The 22,809-nt window shown below is 40.3% G+C and overlaps 2 protein-coding genes across 26 annotated transcripts in view; one reads left to right on the top strand and one right to left on the bottom strand.

Moving 5' to 3' along the window:
• NUP37 (nucleoporin 37) overlaps window positions 1-3,260 on the bottom strand; it is a gene marked incomplete at both ends in the record, with an annotated part of 62,289 nt that extends 59,029 nt beyond the window's left edge. The window contains one exon of the mRNA XM_080704809.1: window positions 3,105-3,260. Within this exon, the coding sequence (XP_080560935.1) occupies window positions 3,105-3,260 (156 nt within the window). The remainder of the gene's footprint in view (window positions 1-3,104) is intronic.
• A 5,947-nt stretch (window positions 3,261-9,207) lies between these two features.
• The window catches only part of PARPBP (PARP1 binding protein), a gene marked incomplete at both ends in the record, with an annotated part of 51,801 nt that continues 38,199 nt past the window's right edge, over window positions 9,208-22,809 (top strand). For 12 of the 25 annotated variants that reach the window (XM_080706552.1, XM_080706542.1, XM_080706535.1 and 9 more), the window contains 2 exons: window positions 9,211-9,363; window positions 18,222-18,455. In XM_080706552.1, coding sequence (XP_080562678.1) covers window positions 9,211-9,363; window positions 18,222-18,455 — 387 coding nt within the window. Of the gene's footprint in view, window positions 9,364-18,221; window positions 18,456-22,809 lie in introns of all 25 variants that reach the window. The other 13 variants (XM_080706534.1, XM_080706539.1, XM_080706553.1 and 10 more) reach the window with 2 other exon arrangements.

Genomic DNA, 22,809 nt, shown 5'->3' with positions numbered 1-22,809 from the left:
CTCCGACAGTCTGCCATTTTGAGATTTTATATCCATCTTTATTAAATTTTAGCTGTTCCACTTTGTCCATTAATCCAAACTAGTGAACAGCCTGGATCTGAGCATGGTCTGGCATACAGCAGATGCCCACTCAATACTTGTTAAGTAAAATCTGTCATACAAAGCATTAGGTATCCCCATACACTTCATGTTTAACATAAAAACACACCTGCTTAAATCAGTGTCCTCATTCAAGACCAACTAGAGATTTTAATTCATTAATGAAGACTCTTTAGGTAGAAACTTCCACGCTCCTTTTTGTCTTTTATATATAGGGCTTCTATAGCAGTTTTCTCATTGCAATGCTTTAAAATTTCCTTGAAAGCAGGATTTCTGCTTTCTGTAACTTCCCAGCACCTACTATGCAATTAATAAATACTTGCAACAGAACTATCATTCAGTTCTTATTTCCTTCATACACAAAATAACAGTAGGGGCTGGGCGTGGTGGCGCACGCTTGTAATCCCCGCGCTTGGGAGGCGGAGACAGGAGGATCGCGCAGGTTCGAAGCCAGCTACACTGGCTTAAGAGACCCTGTTTCCAAATAAAAATATAAAAAATAGGTCTGGGAGTGTAGCCCAGAGGTAGAAGGGCTTCCAGGAACCCCAGTGCCACCAAAAAATAAACAAACAAACAAACAAACCCCCCAAAAACCCCAAAAAACAAAAAAAACAAAATAACAGTAGGAGAATCTGAAAAATATTATGTTTAAGAACAGGGTCTACACCTCGTATTTCTTAGTCATTTGAATCCCTCAACTTCTCTCAAATAGAATGGAAACTTCATGAGGAAAAAGATAGACTTGCTTAACTTTCTGGCACAAAATAACATGCTGCAATAAAAAAAAAATTTCCCCTTAATTTGGAGATAAGACCTACATTGCCAATCTCACAGGTGTGAGGGTCAATCAAGATAATGCATGTCACTGTACGACTCTGCCTTTCCTTTTTCCTAATGTTTTTAACCTCCTTGACTTGCTCCAATATTTCTTAACTGACTATAAATCAGAGATAAACATATTTTCAATGTTTCTGAATATATTCCTAGGTTTACATGTACTAGTTTTAAAAATAATGAAGCAGAAATTTAGTTTCACATATAGGAGGCTGCTTTATTCCTGTATAGATTAGTGACCTACATTAGAGAAATGGTTTCTCCTCAGTCTTTTTTCAAAAGTATGTTGCATTATGTGTCTTAATGACTTTTTATGATACTAACCCAGCAGTCCAGGTGAAGTCAGGTCAAGTCATATGCAGCCTAAAAGCTGGAAACTCTTATTTCCACTTAAAGAGATAATGTGGAGTAGCTTAAGAGCTTTCATGTTTTACTCAGATACCACCAAATATAAACCTTTAATTTATACTTTCCTTTAGGATTCCTAATTTTGTATAATTTTATACATTGATTGGACTGAAAAATACTAAATTGCAGTTTTTTTTTGGGGGGGGTCTGTATTGGGAATTGAACCAAGTGGTGTTTTACCTGAGTTGCACACACCCCAGCTGTCTTTTTTTGGAAACTAAGAGAATGTCTCACTGACAGTTGCATGTTGCTGGTGTCAAAACTGCGATCCACCTGTCTCCAGACTCTTCCAAGTACTGGGATTACAGGCGTGCACCACTGTGACTGGCCTCATTGAATTCTGAGATCAAAACTGTTAAGATAGCCGGGCGTGGTGGCGCACGCTTGTAATCTCCGCGCTTGGGAGGCAGAGACAGGAGGATCGCGCAGGTTCGAAGCCAGCGCGCGCTGGCTTAGGAGACCCTGTTTCCAAATATAAAATGTAAAAAGAGGTCTGGGAGTGTAGCCCGGAGGTAGAAGGGCTTCCAGGAACCCCAGTACCACCAAAAAAAAAACCAAACAAAAAAACAAAAAAAAACCTGTTAAGATGTGAAACTGTCTCATGAGTAAGTAGTGCTTATAATTAATATAACTTTAATGGTTAATTACTTTAGATATCTGAAAATTGGTGACTGTCAATTTCCCTCATTAAATTTGAGAAATACAGTTTTATGAATAATATTATAGTAAACAACGGATGAACCAGAGATTTCATTGTTCAGTCTCTCTTCTACACAGACTAGCTTTCTTGTAAGAAAACACTGTGTGTGCTCACTATAAGCGAATATTACTTTGGTGATTACATATATGGGGCTGTGACTATCATGACTGGCCATATTGATGACAACTTATACATACATGTAGATCAATATGCCACATGCCTTCTAGGAACCTTATACATACTAACTCAATACATCCTTACAAAACCCTATTCAGTATTGTTTTCCCTTATATTTACAGAAAATAATTTAAGCACCCCTGTGCAAGACTGTACGGTTATTACAAAGTGCAGCTAAGTAAAAGCAAAAGCCTTGGCATTTTGGCTTCAGAATTTGTGCATTTTTTTTTTTTTTTTTTTTTTTTTGGGTACTGGGGAGTAAACTCAGAGGCATTCTACCTTTGAATTACATCCCCAGTCTTTATTTTATTTTTTATTTTGAAACAGGATTTCATTTAGGTGCTGAGCTCGGCTGTGAACCTATGATCCCCCTGTCTAAGCCTCTCAAGTACTGGGATTACAGACATATGCCACCATACCGGCCAGAATTCATGAGTTTAAGAGCCATGCAGAACTGCCTGCTCAGTTAATACGATCCCATATTTAGTATATTCTAGATGTATACTTTAAGTCTAAGAGCAACTAATAGGAACACTGAATATAGTGAAAGTTGTAAATTCTCCTGGAAGATTTTTTTTAAGTTCTCAATATTACCTTGTTTCCTATGTCAATCCTATGTCAAAGCAGAATGTATAAAAATTGTAATTAGATTTCATTTAATTGGAATTTATCTTGTACATACCAATTTTTACTTACTCAGAAACTTTAATTACCCAAATATTCCATTACTAATCACGAGGTATAAAGTAGTGGCATACGTTTTCTTACTGGGTATTCACTTTTTTTTTAAACACTCAAACTCAATATATTTTCAATGTTTGATTTGTATATATTTTCCTATCAGTGAAATATCTTCACTGTCATCCACTGCAGTATGTAGACTAACCTGAAATGTACACAGGCCGACAACCACATAATTATTGCCACCATATGCAATTAGATTTCCTGAATCCCCACTCTCAAAGGGATTAAATTCTACCACGTGCACATAATCTTCACAGTCCACAGTGTAGGCAGCACTTTTTGTGGCATCTTGCTTCATCTTGTATGTTAAACCTCGTTCTACTGGACAGTGTCACGAAACTGTGGATTACAGCAGAGACACAATTAGAAACTGTCAGCATTAGGCATTTTACAAATGAATTAAAATAAAGTTAGACATTACACTGCCACAGCTCAAGAGAAACAAAGTACTTATTAAGTGACAGAGGCTGCAGAAAAAATATCTAGTTATTAAGAGTTTAGATCTTGCTCCACAGCTAACCTCTTTTCTATATTTGTGATACCCATAAATATAACACTACAAAATTGTTTAAAGATACAGAGGGTGTTTGAAGATGTAATCATTTTAATAGAAAATACACTTATAACAAATAGTTAACATTTATGGAACACTATTTGTGGGTGTCATGCTTAGCATTTTACTGACATTATCACACTTCACATTTGCGACACCCTAAAAGCAGGTAATACCTATGGTCCCATTTTACTGAGGAATAAATTGAGGCTTTAGGTTAATTTGTTAAGTTCATACACAAAGCCAGGATCTAAAAGACTTTATTACGTGTTGGGCACTGGTGCTGGAGGAAAATATGCAACCTCCTGTCTTGAAGGAAATTGTGAATTAGGAAAAGTCTGTGTGAGAAATACCACAAACAAATACAAAATGCAGGATCTGGGGATAGGAGTACAAAAATGTGTGATATAAAAATCCTATTTACATAATGAGGCACGAAACTTCAACTAATCGGTCTAGTGAGCACTCTGGATATAGCATTTTCATATGAAAATTATGAGTGTTAAGGAGTTGTTGGACTCCTGAACACTTCAAGTACGTGATGAGTATCTACTAAGAATTGGATGTTTCACCAAGCTTATAAACTTGGAACCTTAACGAACGAGCAACGAGCATCCGAGACCGGATAGGTGTTAAGGTTGAGTAGGAGGCCAGGCATGGTGGTGCATGCTTATAATCCCAGTACCTGGGAGTCAGAGACAGGAGGGATCGCAGGTTTGAAACCAGCCTCAGCAAACCCGCGATGCTCTCTGCATTTAACAAGATCCTATTTCAAAATAAAAAATAAAATAGGACTAAGGGGTGTAGCTTGGAAGTACAAAGACCCTGAACTCAATCCCCAGCACTCCCCCGCCCCAGCCTTCACACACACAAAAGGTGACTAGGACGTGATATGTCCTGCAAGGTGGAGCGACTTGTGACAAGCAAGAGGGAGAGACTCGAAGCCAACGCCTCGCCCGCTGCTCATTAACGCCTGGTGCCACTACATTCCCAGGGCCTCATTGCACTGCTGGAGTTGGCTCTGGGACTTGAAGGATGGAGGAAGAAAGAGGGAACCAGGCAGGCAAGTCCCAGAAAAGAGCCCCGACGCTTCTCCCAGAACCAGGCACGTCCGCCACAGCCCAGTCCCGCCTGCCCGAGCCCGAGGATAAAGGGAAGGACTCCTGCGGACCGGGTCCGAGCCTGTGCCTCCCCGCAGCACAGCGGTAACCGCGCGATACGCACCGCAGAAGGCGGGGAAGTCACCGCCGGGAAGCCGGTCTCTGCAGAGGGCTGCCCCGGAGCGCGCCGATCTGCTTCCGGGTCGGAGGTTGAGCGCGGCGATTGGTCCCCGACTTCTCCCGCGATATTTGAAATGGAACCCGAGGCGTTTGCAGCAGCGGTCCACTAGCTGCGCAGCGGCGCCTTTCCTCGGGGGCTCCTGCACCTCCAGGGTCTCCTCGGAGCCAGGTGAGCCTCACCTCTTCCCCGCCAGCGGGTCGCACTTTGATGCCAGCCGTGGCTTCGTGAGGCCTTAGGGTGACCGCCCAGCGCGGGGTGGTGGCGTCGCCCTGGAGCCTGATTGGGTCTGGCGGTATTGGGCAGGGTTCACAGTATTTTGTGCTGGAGCTGGGAGGTCCTGCGGGGTCGTCTGCAGATTGGAAGACTGAGGCCCAGAGCGACCTGCTCAAAGTCCACCAGGAAAGGCCAGGCGTTAGGGCGCTAGGCCCACGCTGTGCGCAGACGCAGATTCCACAGTTCACCCCCACCCTCTGTCATCTGCTCCCAAGGAAGATGTAGGATTTGCATTCTAACAGTAGCTTCAGGCTGCTGCTTTTTAATGAGCACCTATCAAGTGCCCGGCATTCTGTGGGTTGTGTATTTGTCTCACTTAGGTCTGGTAATTCTATTTGGTAGAAAAAATCTTCCCCTTTCTGCAGATGAAGAAATGTGTGCCCATCAGAGGTTTTAAATACCAAAGGATGTACAGCTAGTAATTGAGGGGGCTGGGTTTAAATCTTGCTCGCTCTTTCTTTCTTTCTTTTTTTTTTTTTTTTTTTTTTTGCTGTTAGTGAGGTTCCTGGAAGCCCTTCTACCTCCGGGCTACACTCCCAGACCTTTTTATACTTTTTATTTGGAAACAGGGTCTCTTAAAACCAGCGCGGCTGGCTTCGAACCTGCGTGATCCCCCTGTCTCCGCCTCCCAAGCGCAGGGATTACAAGGGTGCACCACCACGCCAGGCTGAATCTTGCTCTTTCTGAATCCAAAGTATAGCTCTGTTAGCCCTCTCACAATGCCTCCCAGTGACAATTTTCCATCTCAGAAGTTTTGCTCTAGTGCAACTTGGGAGTCTAGTTTTTTTTGTTTTTTTTTTTTTAAACAAGTGCTTATTACTGTTGCCACCTGCTACTGGTGTGTGTGTGTGTGTGTGTGTGTGTGTGTGTGTGTGTGTGTGTGTATACATGTATACAGTTCATCCTGTCATTCAGAGTGCTTGCATGATCAGCGAATCATTCATTGCCTCTTCACAACTGACTGGAAGGAAATTAGGAGAGATTTTCTATGTGATGATCCCTCCACCTTGGCAGCCAAATATAAAACCTACTGCCCTAGTGCACACAGCCTCTGAAAGAACTGGGGCTAGATCAGAAATTGGCAAAACAGCTTTACTCTCTGTTTTTGTGCAGCCAGCTCCTGAGCCAAGAATGGGTTATACATGTTTCAATAATTAGAGGAAAACAAAAATATTTAGGGAGAAGTTAAGGGGAAAATAGGGGAAAGAAGAATATTTTGTGACGTGTGAAAAGTATTTAAAACCCAAATTTTAGTATTCATAAATAAAGTTTTATTGGTCATTTGTACTGCATTTATGCATTGTTCCTGACTATTTTTATACTACAAAGTCAAGCTGAGTAGTTGTGACACAGAATGTGTGGACTCATGTTCCAAGTATTTACCATTTATTCTTTCCAAATAGTTGTTGACCCCTAGATGAAACTCTTGGGTTCCTGTCACTATTCATAATGTTCTTTCAATTTTAACTCAAAACTTAGAAACTCACAATGTATGATAGGAGTTAATGGCTTTTTGTTGTTGTTGTTTTCATGTGCCAGACATTGGTTTGAAAGCTTTATTTGTATTTCTGCCATTTACTCTTCACAAAACCCAGTAAGATAGGAACTATTTTCAGAACAAGGAAGCTGAGGCAGAGGAGTGATGTGACTTGGCAGAGATCCCAGAGCTCGTCAGTGGTGGAGCCGGGGTTCAGAATGATTTAATTCCAGATGCGTTTTCATTTATAGCAATCTAACTTTGCAATACCTTTGCATAATACTAATAAGTAATGTACTGCTGAAAATTTACTTCCAGAAAACTTACCACATTACTGAAGCCGATTCTTTATTTACTTCTTTATTTTCTTCTGAGAGATGAGGGTGGTATTTCTAAGATAACTGTGAGCTGTTAATGGTCTGCTATCTATATCTTTGAATTGCATCGTACAATGTTTATAATTTAAGTTCTTTTCTAAATGGCATATACCCTTTTTCTTCGTGTACAAACCTGAGAGAGTAAACATCTGGGATTCTGTTTAGGCTACATAAAAATAGAACAAAAGGGTAACAGAAGGAGTCAGTTAAATGGGATGTGTATGGAAAAGATCAAATGGAGTGAATATGTTCCAACATATTGCATAGTTAAAAGAAAGAGGGAAAACACTTTTAGCAGGCATGTTTGTAAATCAGAGAAAGGAACTGGCCATCTTGTATAGTCATGGGTATATAAAACATTGGCACTACGTCAGATTGTTGAGAGTCCAACTTTTGGACTTAAAAATCTTGTATTTATATCTGGCCATTTACTAGCTGAGTAACGGGACATTTTCTTCATTTGTAAATGAGGAGAGTAATAGATTCACCTCAATAGTGATATAATCAATATTAAGCTTTTGAAAAGTATCTGGCACCAAGTAGCTCCTAAATGTTAGCTGTTGTATTGGTTATTGCTGATGTAACAATCCACCTAAAAATTTAATGGCCCTTCCGGGAGTGGTGGTGCACGCTTGTAATCCCTGCGCTTGGGAGGTGGAGACAGGAGGATCACGCAGGTTTGAAGCCAGCCACGCTGGCTTAAGAGACCCTGTTTCCAAATAAAAAGTATAAAATTAGGTCTGGGAGTGTAGCCTGAAGGTAGGTAGAAAGGCTTTCAAGAACCCCAGTACCACCAAAAAACCCCCAAAACAAACAACAACAACAACAAAAAAAATTTAGTGGCCGTGAAATAACAACCATTTTGTTTGCTTGTGATCCTGTAGAGTGGCAGTTTCGGCTGGACTTGGTTGGGTGATTATTTTGCTGGTCTTGCCTGGGATCATTCAAGTTACTGAGGTTCATCTGGCAGCTTCCTTTACTCACATGTCTGTGGGTTGGTATTATTTGTCACCTGGAGTGTGTGGCTCTCCTCCACATGTCCTCTCCAGCTGGCTAGCTTCATGCAACACCAAGAGCCTCAAGGCCTTGTGTTGGGAGGTACTCAGGTCTCGCCCCCGGCCCAGGAGGATTCAGGGCACTCAGCATGTAGTCATAGTCGTGGCTATGATTTATTACAGCAAATGGGTTTAAAACATCAAAAAAGGGAAAGGGCATATGGGGAACAATACAGAGTGGACCAGGCACAGGCTTCTAAAGATCCTCTCCTTGGTAGTTACTCAGGACTACCAGTAACAGGTTGTGATAACCCACATGAAATGTCATCTACTAGGGAAGCTTATTAGAGACTTTGTCCTAAGGATTTTACTGTGGGCTGAACATGTAGGTGAGCTCTGTCTGGTGTGTGCCAAAATTCCAGACTCAGAAGGAAAGCAGATGTTTAACATAAACTATATAATGTGTATTGGAAAACCTCCTGAAAGCTAAGCTTGCAGACTCTAGCTTGAAAGGATGCAGCCATTCTTGCTGTATTTACTCTACTGCACAGACCTAATGCCTTGGCTCAGAATTCCCATTATGTCATTCCATTGGTCAAATTAAGTCCCAAGACTGACCCAAATTCAAAGGGTAGAAAAATGAAATTGGCTTTTGGGGTGTGTGTTTGTGTGTGTGGGCAATTTGCAACAGATAGTACCATCTACCTCAAAACAAATACTTTCATTTTTTTAATTTAAAAAATTTTTTTGTGGGTCTGGGGATGGAACCCAGGGGGCAATAGACCTTCAAGCTATGCTCCCTGCCCTATTTTTTATTCTTTATTTTGAAACAGAGTCTTACTAAGTTGCTGAGGGCCTCAGTAGCTGAGGCTGTCCGGGAACTGCAATCCTTAGATCTCAGCGTTTTGAATACTGGGATTACAAGCGTGAGCCGCCACGCCCAGCTGAAACAAATACTTTTAAAATATAGCTTTAATTAGTTATGTCTGTATCAATAGTGATAACTTTGCAGAATCTACATGTCTGTTTTGTGTACATGTTCAGAACTGAAGGTTGCATTTTATTATTTCAAAAGAATTGGCTTAAGAAAACTAGAGGAAAATATGATTGAGCAAAAATGATATTATTCTGTTTTCCTAAATTTAATTAACAGCAACCTTGGTACATATGAAATGACCTCTCACTCCTTACTTTTTTTTCTCCTTCTAACTGTGCTTGCTTACACATGTTAAATAGTAGCTTCCAATTAAATTAAGGCACTTCAACATTGCATTTTGTCCTACTTTCAGAGGATGGCTGTGCTTAATCAGAAGTCTGTCTTGGATCTGATTAAAGAGTTCAGAAGGAACTGGCATGTTCTTGGTATCTTGGAGAGAACTACTCTGTGTGGTGCGGATTCCATGCTCTTGGCACTGCAGCTTTCCATGGCAGAGAACAACAAACGGGTTAGTAAACTGTATTGAGATTAACTCTTTTTAAAAATTGGGTTATGGTTGCTGCCTATGTGATTAAACTTAAGCCTACATACATTCATTTTTTCCCCAATATTTGCTTTCCTGTGCTCTCTTTTTTTATTTTATTTTTTTTTTTGTGGTACTAGAGGTAGAACCCAGGGCCTTTTCTACCTCCAGGCTATACTCCCAGACCTTTTTTATAATTTATTTGGAATCAGGGTCTCTCTAAGTTGTTGAGAGCCTAACTCAGTAGCTGAGGCTGGCTTTGAACCTGTGCAATTCTTCTGTCTCCGCCTCCCAAACTCAGGGATTATAAGCGTGCGCCACCACGCCCGGCAGTAATGCACTCTTTTAAAAAATTTCTTGCTTGCCAGGCATGGTGGCGTACGCTTGTAATCCCTGCGCTTGGGAGGCAGAGACAGGAGGATCGCAGGTTCGAAGCCAGCCTTATTGGCTTAAGAGACCCTGTTTCAAAAAAAAAAAAAAAAAAATATATATATATATATATATATATATTAGGTCTGGGAGTGTAGCCCGGAGGTAGAAGGGTTTCCAGGAACCCCAGCACCACCAATAAATAAATAAATAAATAAATAAATAAATAAATAAATACACCTTGCTTATTTGTGTCAAAATATTGCCATTATAGCTAGGCATGGTGGCACACACCTATAATCCCAGTATTTGGGAGGCTGAGACAAGAGGATCACAGGTTTAAGAATCTTGCTAAGTTGCTGAAGCTGGCCTACATCAAAAAAGAAGATATTTCAATAAAAAAAACAAAACCCCAAACCTGTCGTACCTCATTCAGCTAGAAAACGAAGAACTAAGTCTCAAGTTAGCAGAGCTAAGGAAGTAATAAAGATCAGAGCAGAAATACTTGAAATAAAGACTTGAAAAACATAGAAAAGACCAGTAGAACTAAGTTGATTTTTTTTGTTAAAACCTAAACAAAATCAACAAACTTTTAGGTAGACTAAGAATACGGAGAGAAGATTCAAGGAAATGTAATCAGAAGTGAAAAGAGGAGCCATTACAACTGATTCCACAGAAGTACTGAGGATCACGTGAATAATATGCCAACAAACCGGATAACCTAGAAGAATGCTTGATTCCTAGACACATACAACCTATTGTACTGAGTCCAAGAAATAGGGAAGATGAATAGATCAACCACAAGGAAGAAGATGGAGTCCGTAATAAGTCTCCAATCAAAGGGACGCTCACTCAGACCTCGATGGCTTCACTGATGAATACTTCCACACATGCACAGAACTAAACCAATCCTTTTCAAACTCTTCCAAAAAATTGAAGAAGGAATACTCCCAAACTCATTCTATAAGGCCAGTAGTTTCCTTAGTGGTCTATTCATATCTTAATACTTCATGGAGGGTGTGTGTGTGTGTGTCTTCGTTATTCTTTGAAAGATTCTGTACGCTGGGCGTGGTGGTGCATGCTTCCCCGTGCTTGGGAGACGGAGACAGGAGGATCGTGCAGGTTCGAAGCCAGCCTCGCTGGTTCAAGAGACCCTGTTTCCAAATAAAAAATATAAAACAGGTCTAGGAGTGTAACCCAGAGGTAGAAGGGTTTCCAGGAACCCCCAGAACCACCATAAAAAAAAAAAAGATTCTGTACATACTTTAGATTCTCTTTTTTGTACACGTTGGTCCTATTTTATAGAAGGCCAAAGTTTACCCTTCTAGAGTTTTTCAGCTGGCATGAGAATTAAATTGACAGAAGACTTATCCATGGGATAAATGCATACAGATTTATCTAATACAAATTTTACGTGACACAGCAGCCTTCATAGGGACATGAAAACCTGAAGATAAGTTCAGGTTGAACAATGACATGCTGAATTGGACAGAGAGTAGAAATAAAGTGAACATGTGGCATAGCAACGAGGTTCGGCCAGATAGTTACTGGATAGAGAGGAGGCTGGGAAGGTAGAGGTTAGTTTAATGGAGCCTGTTTGTGCAGATGTCCTTGGCCTCAGCTTCCTCTACTTGATGATAAGAATGTTATTTTCCTCCTGGAACACAGAGGATATTTTTCACATAGCAATTTCATCTTTTTTTAAGAACCATAGGAAGTTCAGAGTGATTTTGCACGTGCTGCTTTCCAAGTGCTCTTAAACCAATTTCCAGTATGCCAGAATCTCTAGTGGTACATTCTTAGCTCCTTCAGCATCTTTCTGTGTGCACGATCTTACCTACTTGCACCGGACACACTTATCTTACTTTGTCTTTTCTATTTGAAGCCTCTCTACCAAGTCTTAAGCTGGAGCGATCAAGCACTCTTTCGGTATCCCGTCTTCATCTCCACATCAATTCCTAAGAACAGTGTATACCATTTGCTTTCTTAACTTACATTCCTATTCACAGCCCAGTTCTCAAGGGTCTGTACCATTCTCCACGGTACACCCCAGAGTCTCTTTCCTTTGCTCCCCCTGTAATCCAAGTAAGTCTCTCAATTTTACTACCTGAATATGTTAAACATTTGTCCTTCTTTAGCCAGGCGCTGGTGGTGCATTCTTGTAATTCCAGTACTTGGGAGGCTGAGACAGGAGGATCACACAGGAGGATCACACAACCCAGCCTCAGCTACTTAGTGAGACCCTGTTTCCAAATAAAATATAAAATAGGCCTGGAAGTGTAGCTCAGAGGTAGAAGACCCCTGGGTTTCATCCCTAGTACCACACACAAAAAAAGTCCTTCTTTAGTAATCCCAAGAAATGACACTAAGGTAAGTAAGAACTGAAGATACTGTGTAAATAGAATACTCTAAATATAGAGAGGGAGAGAAATTTAGGTGATTACGTATCAGAATTACATATGATTGAAGATTATTCTAGAATTGGAACATGTTCATCTCATTTAGTTAGTTAGTTTATTTATTTATTTATTTACATGTCTGGGGATGGAACCCAGAGGCATTTGACCTCCGAGCTACACCCCCTGCCCAGTTTTTTATTCTTTATTTTGAAACAGGGTCTCACTGAGTTGTGGAGGGCCTCACTTAGTAGCTGAGGCTGTCCGTGAACTGCGATCCTCCGGTCTCAGCCTCCCAAATGCTGGGATTACAAGCGTGCGCCACCACGCCCTGCTTGTTTGCTCATTTATTACTATTAAAGAAATACGTGTATTTTTATTAACAAGTTAAGTAAAATAAAAGCTGACAAAATGAGTTCTTATTGCAAAAATCTTGATATATTGAAATATTCAGCCTAAGTGAGTTTTTTCTCAGGGCTTGTTTATGTAGCAGGAACGGAGGGTTTTTTTCTGTTTGCTAATTTGCCACTTGCTAATTCATTTAATTCACTGTGAAAGTTCAGACTCTGGTGGGAAAGAAGAGGGGTGAGTTGCAACTGAGCCTTTCACAGTGTGTGTGTGTGTGTGTGTGTGTGTGTGTGTGTGTGTATGCGCGCGCGCGTTGGGGATGGCGGGTTGCAGCTCAGTTTTACTTTAGCTCTGTATGTACAAGGCTGCTTTAGGTTTCTTCAACTGTGCTCGGACCTCCAAGCATTCAACAGTGTGAAACAACATATAAATATATTTACAGGTGCATTCAAGATAGCATGTAGTAGTGAATCGATGGAGTGGGTTGTACATATCCTTTTTTAAAATTTTTATTAAATTAATTAATAAATAAATTTAATTTTATTTATTCATACATCATATTGTGGTAAAAATCTTGTGTGTACATACATGTACACATCACTGATTTAACCCCTACCCAGTTCCCACCCCATTCCCTCCCCGTCCCTCCTTCCCTTGCTCGGCTTAGTGGCTGACTTTGATATGTTTAAGTACATTGTGTGTTTGAGATTTTCCTCTTTCCCCCTCCTTTCTCCTCCTTTAGGCCTCGTTTGCTCCTCTATAGGATTTCCCTTTTCATCTAGAGTTCCTCCTCTGAGCCGTTTCTCCCTAACTCTCACATATCCTTCACCTTACTTCCATCCTTTGAGTTCTGTTAGGTTTTCAGTTCTCTGAAGTTTGAGAGCCTGAGTCCTAAAGTATAATCCTTACAGCAGAATTTAACTACAGTCAAACTGTTAAATGCCCAGTGCAGTTTCTAGTCTGTCTAGTGGCATATTTGTTTTCTTAACTGCTTCAGTGGGAGAAATGAAAACATATATTAAGGTAATCTAGTAATCTTTTGGCTTTAGGTTTTACACATGCTCCCCCCCCCCACCCTGGTGTTGGGATTGAACCCAGGGCTATTTTACCTCTGAGTGACATTCCCAGCCCTATTTTTTAATCTTTATTTTGAAACAGGGTCTCACTACATTGAAGAGGGCCTCACTAAGTAATTGAGACTGGATGTGAACCCAGATCCTCCTGTCTTGGCCTCCCAAGTACTGGGATTACAAGTATGTGCCACCACGCCCGGCTTTTTTTTTTTTTTTTTTGGTACTGGGGGTGGAACCCAGGGCCTTCTCTACCTCTGGGCTACAACTCCAGCCCTATTTTTTATTCTTTATTTGAAAGAGGGTCTCACTGAGTTGCAAATGGCATCACTAAGTAGTAGCTGAGGCTATCCGTGAACCGTGATCCTCCTGTCTCAGCCTCTCAAGTGCTGGGATTACAAGTGTGCACCACCATGACAAGCTACGCCTGACCTTTTTTCTTATTTTTTTTGGTGGTACTGTGGGTGGAACCCAGGGCCTTTTCTACCTCCAGGCTGTGCTCCCAGACCTATTTTATACTTTATTTGGAAACAGGGTCTCACTAAGTTGCTGAGAGCCTCACGGAGTAGCTGAGGCTGGCTTCGAACCTGTGCGATCCTCCTGTCTCAGCCTCCCAAGTGCCGGGATTATAAACGTGCACCACCAAGCCCGGCTATGCCTGGCTTTTTAAGGAAGAAAATTTTGGGGCTTGAATCATATATCACTTCTCTAGCAGCTTTATACTGCAAGAAAACTAATATACTGTAGTTTTATTGAGGACTCATGACTTCATTATATAGAAAATATATGCAATTTCATTAGATGGCAAATAATATTTTAGCCTTTTCTTTCTTTGGAAATGGCCTCATAGTTTGAATCTGGCAATTATATAGAATATTTGTTTTACCTTAGTCAAGTTAATAAGGTTAACATTGTTTTCTTGCACAAAATACAACACAAAGCTATTAGTTTTATAACTACATAGAAAACAATAACAGCATCTGTGCTGTCAGATCTGAAAATGACCTAAGTGTGACCTAACAAATATGAAGAAACATGTTTTTAATGCTATGTTAGTTACCCACCTTTCCTCCCCAAACAGCTACTTACTTTGAGTATGTAAAGAGACAGGATATTGACATTTTTGATTACCTATATTAATCAAGTGTTAATTTGTACAATCTCATTTTTAATCAAGGACTCTGACTGGAGAAACATTTTGGTATCTTAACCAAGGTCACACATTCAATGAAGTGCTCTTTAGTAGATCTATCTTTTCTTTAATACCAACACCAAAAATATACTTAATTAAGAAATGTAAATTTTATTTAAAATGTGTTATTATAAATAACTGTTACGTAATCAAAGCGTAAGTGCTCTGAGAGATGGAGAACTCTTACTTTTCTCATTTTATTCTTGTGAAATACAATCCTTCTTATGTCCATCAGAGAATGAAAGAATTGAACATTTTGAACTTCCTTCATATATAAGCCAGCTGGCATGTTTTCCTAGCAAAACATTTTCTGATTTGACCACAGACTCTCTCAATCAGTTGTTACTGGTTTGAATAATAGAATATGCTGTCATGGTGGGCACCTGATCATGAAAACTGATATCTGGAGTGCACTTTTATTTTGATTTAAAATGTTATTACAGTCTGAGTATAAACACTGTTAATCTAGTCAAAACCTTTTCTCATAAGATCAAGGGCTTGCAAAGTTTAACTAGTTATAGACAACAGAGTGAGAGTATTATTATACATTTTCATTAGGTAAAATGTTAATTTATTTTGAATGTGTAGGAGGTCTTTTTAAAAATAGTTTTAGAAATTTTTGAGATCAACATTTTGTTTCGAATCTCTAAATAATGATTTAATTAAATACCATTTATTTAGTTTTAATACCATTTAATTAACCCCATTTCTGGAGTGTAACTTTTGTGGGATTGGGAAGTAAAGTATCCAATTTTTGATGCAGTGCTGTGAAATTACAAATCTGTCTTATATTTGGGTTTGAAAGGTACTGAATTTTTGGTTGCTCTTCAAACTTGTTTATTTATAGACTAGTTCATTTTCCTGTTCAGCATATAACAGGTCCCTGTCCTATGGATTATTAGTATAGTTTTCTTATTTGTTTTCATATGAGTGTGTAAGGAGCTAATACTTTTAAGACAGTTTGGACATCTTGTCATAAATTTAGATAGTATGTAGCAAATGTAGCTGATTGTCATAAAAGATATGAACATATAGACTTTAAAAGAGTCAAATGTCACATGAAACTAAAGTTAGTACCAATCATACATATATACTTATGATAAAGATTACTTTATAAATTAGGTACAGAGATTAACAATGATAATAATAAAACAAGTATATCAGTCTTTTTCTCAAAATCTTACTGTACTATATGTACCCTTTTCATGATTATTTGAATTGATACTTAAAGCACTTTATGGTGTTTCTGTGGAATATTCCAATGTCGGTATTGTTGCTCATGTGTTTTTTGACCATTACTAAATACTGTAAAATAAAGATTACTTGAAAACAAGCACTACAATACCCCAACAACTGATCAGATAACCAGTGGCTACCAAGTGACTAATGAATGGGTAGCATACAGCCTATATATGCTGGATAGCAGATGGTTTTTATTCTAGGAGTATGATGGTAAAAGATTTTATCACTACTCAGAATGATATGCAATTTCAAACTTATGATTATAATTTCTGGGATATTTCATGTAATATTTCTAGACCAAGGCTGCAGAAAGCAAAATCAGTCACAAATAAAGTGGGACTACTGTACTTGCGTGTGTGTGTGTGTGTGTGTGTGTGTGTGTGTCTTTAAGAACAGGCAAATGGGGCGGGTGTGGTGGCCCATGCTTGTAATCCCTGCACTTGGGAGGCGGAGACAGGAGGATCATGCAAGTTCGAATCCAGCTCACTGGCTTAAGAGACCCTGTTTCCAAATAAAAATATGCAAAAATAGGTGTCTGGTAGTGTAGCCTGGAAGTAGAAGGGTTCCTAGGAACCACAGTACTTCCCACCCCCCCCCCAAAAAAAAAATAGGCAAACTGAATTTTTTCATCAAATGCATACTTCAAAGGATGGGCTAGATCTACATTGTCCAGCAGACTGGCTATTAAATTTAAATTAGCTAAAAGAAAAAGAGTCAAATGTATAGAAAATAGTATTTGGTTTGGGTGTGTTGATGTCTTTCTATTATTCTCTATTGGATAAGGATGATTTTACAACTTAAGTTTCGGTGAATTACAATTCTACTTAATTACCTACCCATCTTCAAATGAAATTCGTGAGAAGATATTAGTGTTAGCAGAAACTACTAACACATTAAGGAAACTCAACTATGGAGAACGGCACATACTCCAGTTCACAACCTACCTGTAGGTACTTAAACATATTTCTTACTCGTGTGGCACTGGAAAGAAGTAGCTATAGTCTTTCACTGAATTAAGTCTGGCATACCTTGAAGTCAGCATTGTTAATGTCTATGCTGTCAATGTGGCAGAAGATTGCAATAGCCAAGAAACAAACCTCAGCATGTCCACTGAGAGAATTCATCATGCAGATATCGAAGAAGAGACTTTAAAGGAAGTTTATTGTTAGATGATATATTGACATATAGATATGGTGGTAACATTAGTGTCTCCAATCAACTCTGTATCACTGTAGCCAGATTACAATCTGTTTTATTTCTTTTGGGAAAACTAGAAAGGAAAAAAAGAAAAAGAAAAAGAAAAAGAATAATATCGCCTGATTAGTAACATCTGAGAACTTAAAGAAAGAAACCTGATTTGCTTTTTATAACTTACTTGTTACAATTTACTGTCTCTATGTGCAGGAAAGAATCAAGTGCTAGGTTTCAGCACTCATACTTGGCTTTTTCTTAAACAATAATGAAATGAAAAACAGTCTGTAAAATATTTTCATGACCATATTTTAAGATCAACTCTTGAAACCTTGTGTTATGTGGGAATTCATTATGGCTTTGACAACTTTAAATAAGAGATTAAAAATACATAAGCTAAGGCTGGAAGTGGATGTAGCCCATTGGTACAGCTCTTGGCTAACATGCCTAAGGCCCTAGGCTTAGTTTTTGCCAGCACTGAAAAACAATGACAAAACCCCGCATTAATTAAAACAAAGTAAATATTAACAGAAGCAAATGTTTCCCCAGTTGATAGTACTGTACAGCTCACTGAGCACTCATCCCTCTGCCTTAGGTTCCCAAAGTGGGCAACTGCTTCCCCTGGTGGTGGTGGTGGTGGTGGTGGTGGTAGTGGCAGTGGTGAGGGAGAGCTAGAACAACATAGCCATACATAAAAGAATGAAAACTTATCACTACATCTTTCTGTTTATTTGCATAAAGAAGGTACATTTCCAAGGAGGTGCTGAATAATATCTTTTTCTTAAAATAAGTGGTAAACCAAATAGGTTTGGGAACCTCTGCATCTACTCTGAACATAAGAAATTGATGAAACAAGTCAGCAGCTCCATATTTGCCAGTTAAGTCATGTGCAGACTTAATTGTTGATATTTTATAAAATCATCAATACTTTCGATCTTGCTATAACAAAGTTCTATTTATATTTCTCATCTCAATTATAAGCTAATGCATTTTGGCATGCAACTTTTTATCCGTTTTTTGCATCATCTCTTTCAGCACAATGAAGAATTTACAGTCTCTCTCAGTGATGTTTTAATGACCTGGAAGTACTTACTGCGTGAGAAATTGAACTTACCTGTTGAAAATATGGAAGTGGTTGACCACTATGAGGACATTAAGAAGACTTATGATGATTTCTTAAAGAATAGTAATATGTTGGATCTGATTGATGTGTATAAGAAATGTAAGATTTTACCTTCAAGTTGTGAAAATGAAGACATTATATCCCCGGTAAGTATTTTTTAAATAATTCTAATTTAAACAAATTAAAACTTAGCTAGATGTACTTTGATTTATACACTGTAGTACATAACCAGTATAGTAACTTGAGGAGAGTTCAGAGGGAGGAGAATACAGTCTTTATTCTGGGTAATAGCATGCTGGGCTAAAAACAAAAGTACTAGCAATTTGAAAATAGCTTTGCTTTCGAGAGTCTGTTAACAATGAAAAACTTGCTGGGCATGGTGATGCATGCCTGTAATTGCAGTTTTTGGAAGGCTGAGATAGGGATTGCAGGTTCGAAGCCAGCCTCAGGAATTTAGGAAGATTCTCAGTAACTTAGTGAGATCCTGTTTCAAAAACAAAACATATAAAAGGAATGGGAGTGTAGCTCAGAGGTTGAATGCCCCTGAGTTCAATCCCCATTAAAACACACACACATGCATACACACACACATACACATACGCACGCATGCATGCATGCACAGAATGGAAAATTTAGGTCCCTGAAAAGTAGTTATTACTTGAAAGGAATATTTTGGTGGTAACTTTTGTTGGACTTGTGTTATATTTGGTTGATATAAAAACAATTTTCTATTAGATTAAACAATATGTAAATAAACCAATCCCAAATACTTTATGTCAAAGGTTTTATTTTCTAAAACTTTTTTTGTGATAGAATGTACATCTATTTATTTGGGGCATGTCATATAAATGATTGCTATGATTTTTCTGTGTATTAATAATACTCTTATTAGATAGTATTATTTCTTTCATGATAATAGTATGATACAATATGCATGAGATAATAGACTATTCCTCCTTTGCATCAACATGTATTATGTATGTATGTATGTATGTATGTATGATTTATTTATTGAGGTACTGGCGATTGAACACGGGGTCAGTTTACCTTTGAGGTACACCTACAGTCCTATTTTATTTTTTAGTTTGAAACAGGGTCTCACTGGTTGCTGAGACTGTCCTCAAACCTGTGATCTTCCTTCTCAGCCTCCCAAGTATTGGGATTATAAGCATTTACTACCACGCCTGGCTATATTTATTTTTAATAGAGTATAAACTTAAAAATTAAGTATAGTATCATTCCTTATAGTTTGATTTTATCTACACCAGAATTTATGAACTATTTTAAAATATATTTGTATATACATAATTTTAAAAATAATATTAAAAGTACTTTTTCTTAACATTTAATGAGAACCAATATAATAGTTATGTAGTTATATATAAATAGGTGTAGCTGGAATTAGAAGAAAATACTATGTAAGATATTCAAATATTTTATACTTATTTCCGTATTATACTTGGGAATTGTGGTTTAGCTGTTTATAATAGAAGCCTGTATTATAAAAGTGGCTTGGGGAACTTAGAAGCTTATTTTACTGTTTCAGAAAAGATGTCTAAAAGCAGGTAACCAGGACCCATATGATAGTTGACAGCTGTCAGGGACCTAGGCTTTCCTCATTCTTCTGCTTTCCCACCTCATGCTCCATCTTGGATCCCATCTTGGTTCCTGCCCTCTGTCCTCAAGCCTATCTTATGGTCTAAGATGACCACTGAAGCTCTGAACACTATGTCAGCATTCTTTACAGCAGGAAGTGCTAAGAGGAAACAGCATTCTTAATACATAGCCATATCAAACTAAGGAGCATGGAGAGTTTAGTCTTTATTTTGGGTAGCAGCATGCCAGGATAAAATGAAAACCAGTATTCTTAAGGAAGAAAGGAGAATGGATATTGGGGGAGGCTTGTTGTCTTTGTTTGTAAGGCTACCATGGAGACTTTTGACCGGCTGTCACTTCCTCCGGACACACGTGTGTGCATGCTCACACAGGCACACCCACGCCGTGGTAATGACACCTGCAAATAAGGGTAGGTTTTTAATTATTCCCTCGCTATTTCATTTGCTTACTTGTAGAGATGGTTTCTGACTGCTTTTCACATGAATTTAGTGAGGCTAATTGTACATAAGTACTGGGTTATAGCAACAACAGCTCTCTGGTTCTACCAGTGATTCAGTGATATACTTTAAGGCATATTGGCGTATTTTCTTCCTGTCCTTTACAGCTGAGTTCTCTAGCAAGTTTCCTTGTTTGAGTGGATCAGCTTGTAGTATGTGATACAGAAGAGTACACATAGGAAGCTGTGTATGAGGGAGGTCAACATTTCTCCTTCCCAGAGCACCAGGAATGAACTGAAGCTGCTAAGATGGTAGTGCATGAAGAAATATTCTGCATGTAGACTCTGGAACATGGGCAGCTGGGTCTCTGAGATCTGTCTTTGCTCTAGGGAGATGTCCAGTGAGGAAAAAGTGGACAAATGGATTTCTCAGAAATGTATTAAATGCAACTGTAATTTATGTGTGAAGTTTCTTTAAAGTTACAGGTCAGGCTATTCCAAATAGCACCAAGTTTTCCTGATAGCGTTTGTTATTTGTTTTAGCTTAAGTGAAGACAAAGCTAAGACAGAGCAATCTCGGAACTTGGTGACGTGAACAATGCTCCATTTCCCCTCTACTCCCTGGTTTATCAATCCTCACCCGAGGAGCATGGGTGCAGGGCCTGCAGGCATCAGGAGTAGACAGGGCTTTGGCTTCTAACTGGAGTGGAAGTAGAGAGCTTGGATCCAGCGCTTGCTTTCTCATGAACTGACCAAGCTAGAGATCTGGGGCAATGAGCAGCTATGGAGATCTGAGAAGAGCTTAGCCACAGAGATCTGTGGACCCTCAGGGCAGAGCCCATACATGCCCTCTGTAAGCATGCCAGGATTCCCTGTCCCTCCAGCAAGAGGCAGCCGAATGAATGGGCTTACTCCCTGTTGCTGGGCCTGGAAGCACACAGGCTCCTTGGCCTCAGCAAGTGGCTGACAGCCCTGGGGTTTTTCCCATGGCAGCACCTTGGGCTTAGGCCATTTCACCTTCCATTTCTTGGAGAGCTGTCACGTCAGAGCTGAGCCCCAAAGAGCCAAGGAAGAAAACCAACCATCCAAAAGTTACCAGCAGCGAGAGAAGGACAGTTAAACGGCCCACATGCCTGACAAAATGAAGCTGCCAGAGAGGAATGACGGCATAATGTACAAAAATATAAGGCAGCGGAGGCAATCTGAGACTCCCTAGACCTTAGGATACAAGAGGCAGCCTGCAGCGCCTCACTGTCAGTGGAGCGGGGCCGCGGTGGGTCAGGGCGTTGGGTCCAGGGACCCCAGGCGCGTGCTGCAACTGCCCAGTGCAGCCAGGGGAGCAGGATGGAGCCGAGGCGCGGGCCCTGGCGTTGAACGTGTGTGAGTAGGAATGAGGACCTTCTTTCGGGATGAGAAGGTCCTCAGCAAGAAAGCTTAAAGAAAGCAGTCCTGAGGAGGCAGCCCTTACCTGGAGCTTGAGACCACGGGGAGGAGATGCCTCTGCCCTCAGCGATGGGGATCCTGAGCGGGGGTCCCCGATGCCTGCACGCCCATCCCAGGAGCGCCCCATCCTCCCGGCAGGGGTCAGCTCTACAGCCACCTCCAGAAAGAGGAGGCCTTCTGTGGTCCGGGCCTCCGGGCGGCGAAGTGGGCAGGCAGGGCCTGGCCTGGACCTCTCCGCCTCTGGGCGAGATCCTCCTGCGGCCCCCTCGTGGGCCCAGCACTGGCAGAGGCAGAAGCTAGAGTCCGGATACTTATCCTTGCCCGGGATTGCCCACACGGCCCGCAGGGGAAGACGAGACGCCAAGACGCAGGCCGCTGTCTGGGAGCGCGTGCGGCAGCAGGAAAGCCAGCTGCTTCGGAGCATTGAAGAAGCCACAAACCACCAGCTCACTGTGGAAGAGCCGAGCCAGAAAGGTGCCCGAGGAGCTGCGCTTTAACAGGGCACGCAGCTGTGCCTCAGACACCCAGCTGTGGACACAGTGTGTTACTAAATACAGTGCGACGTTTTACCTCTACCCCTCATTTTATCAAGAAACTGCTTTTTTTTTTCTTCTTTCCCCAAATAAAAGAAGGCTTACTTTCCGGCCGTGTCTGTTCCTCGGGGGCCTCCTGGTTGTCCTGTGTGGGCAGGTGGGCTGGCTCTCCTAGGGCTGTGTGTAAAAGCTGCGTGCTAGAGGAATCTAACGACAATCTCCAAGTGAAATCCAAAACTGGGTTTAAAAAAAATAGCACATAATAGGTCTTAAGTGTATGTGAAGTCTAGAATGTTTTAAGAGGTAGGTGGTAAGTTTTATTCTCGTCCTTCAGATTGGGTGGAACGTATTCCCTATCAGGAATTCCATTCTCCTTGGAAAGTACCCCATTTTTGGGGAGGTTTCCAACAGAGAGGGGTTGGTGAAATCCCTCAGAGAAAGTGTTAAGATGCACACTGCGTCTAGCGGAAT

Source organism: Muscardinus avellanarius (genome assembly GCF_963383645.1).
Source record: "Muscardinus avellanarius genome assembly, chromosome: 11".
Taxonomy (NCBI): domain Eukaryota; kingdom Metazoa; phylum Chordata; class Mammalia; order Rodentia; family Gliridae; genus Muscardinus; species Muscardinus avellanarius.
This window is presented reverse-complemented; position numbering and strand designations above follow the sequence as displayed.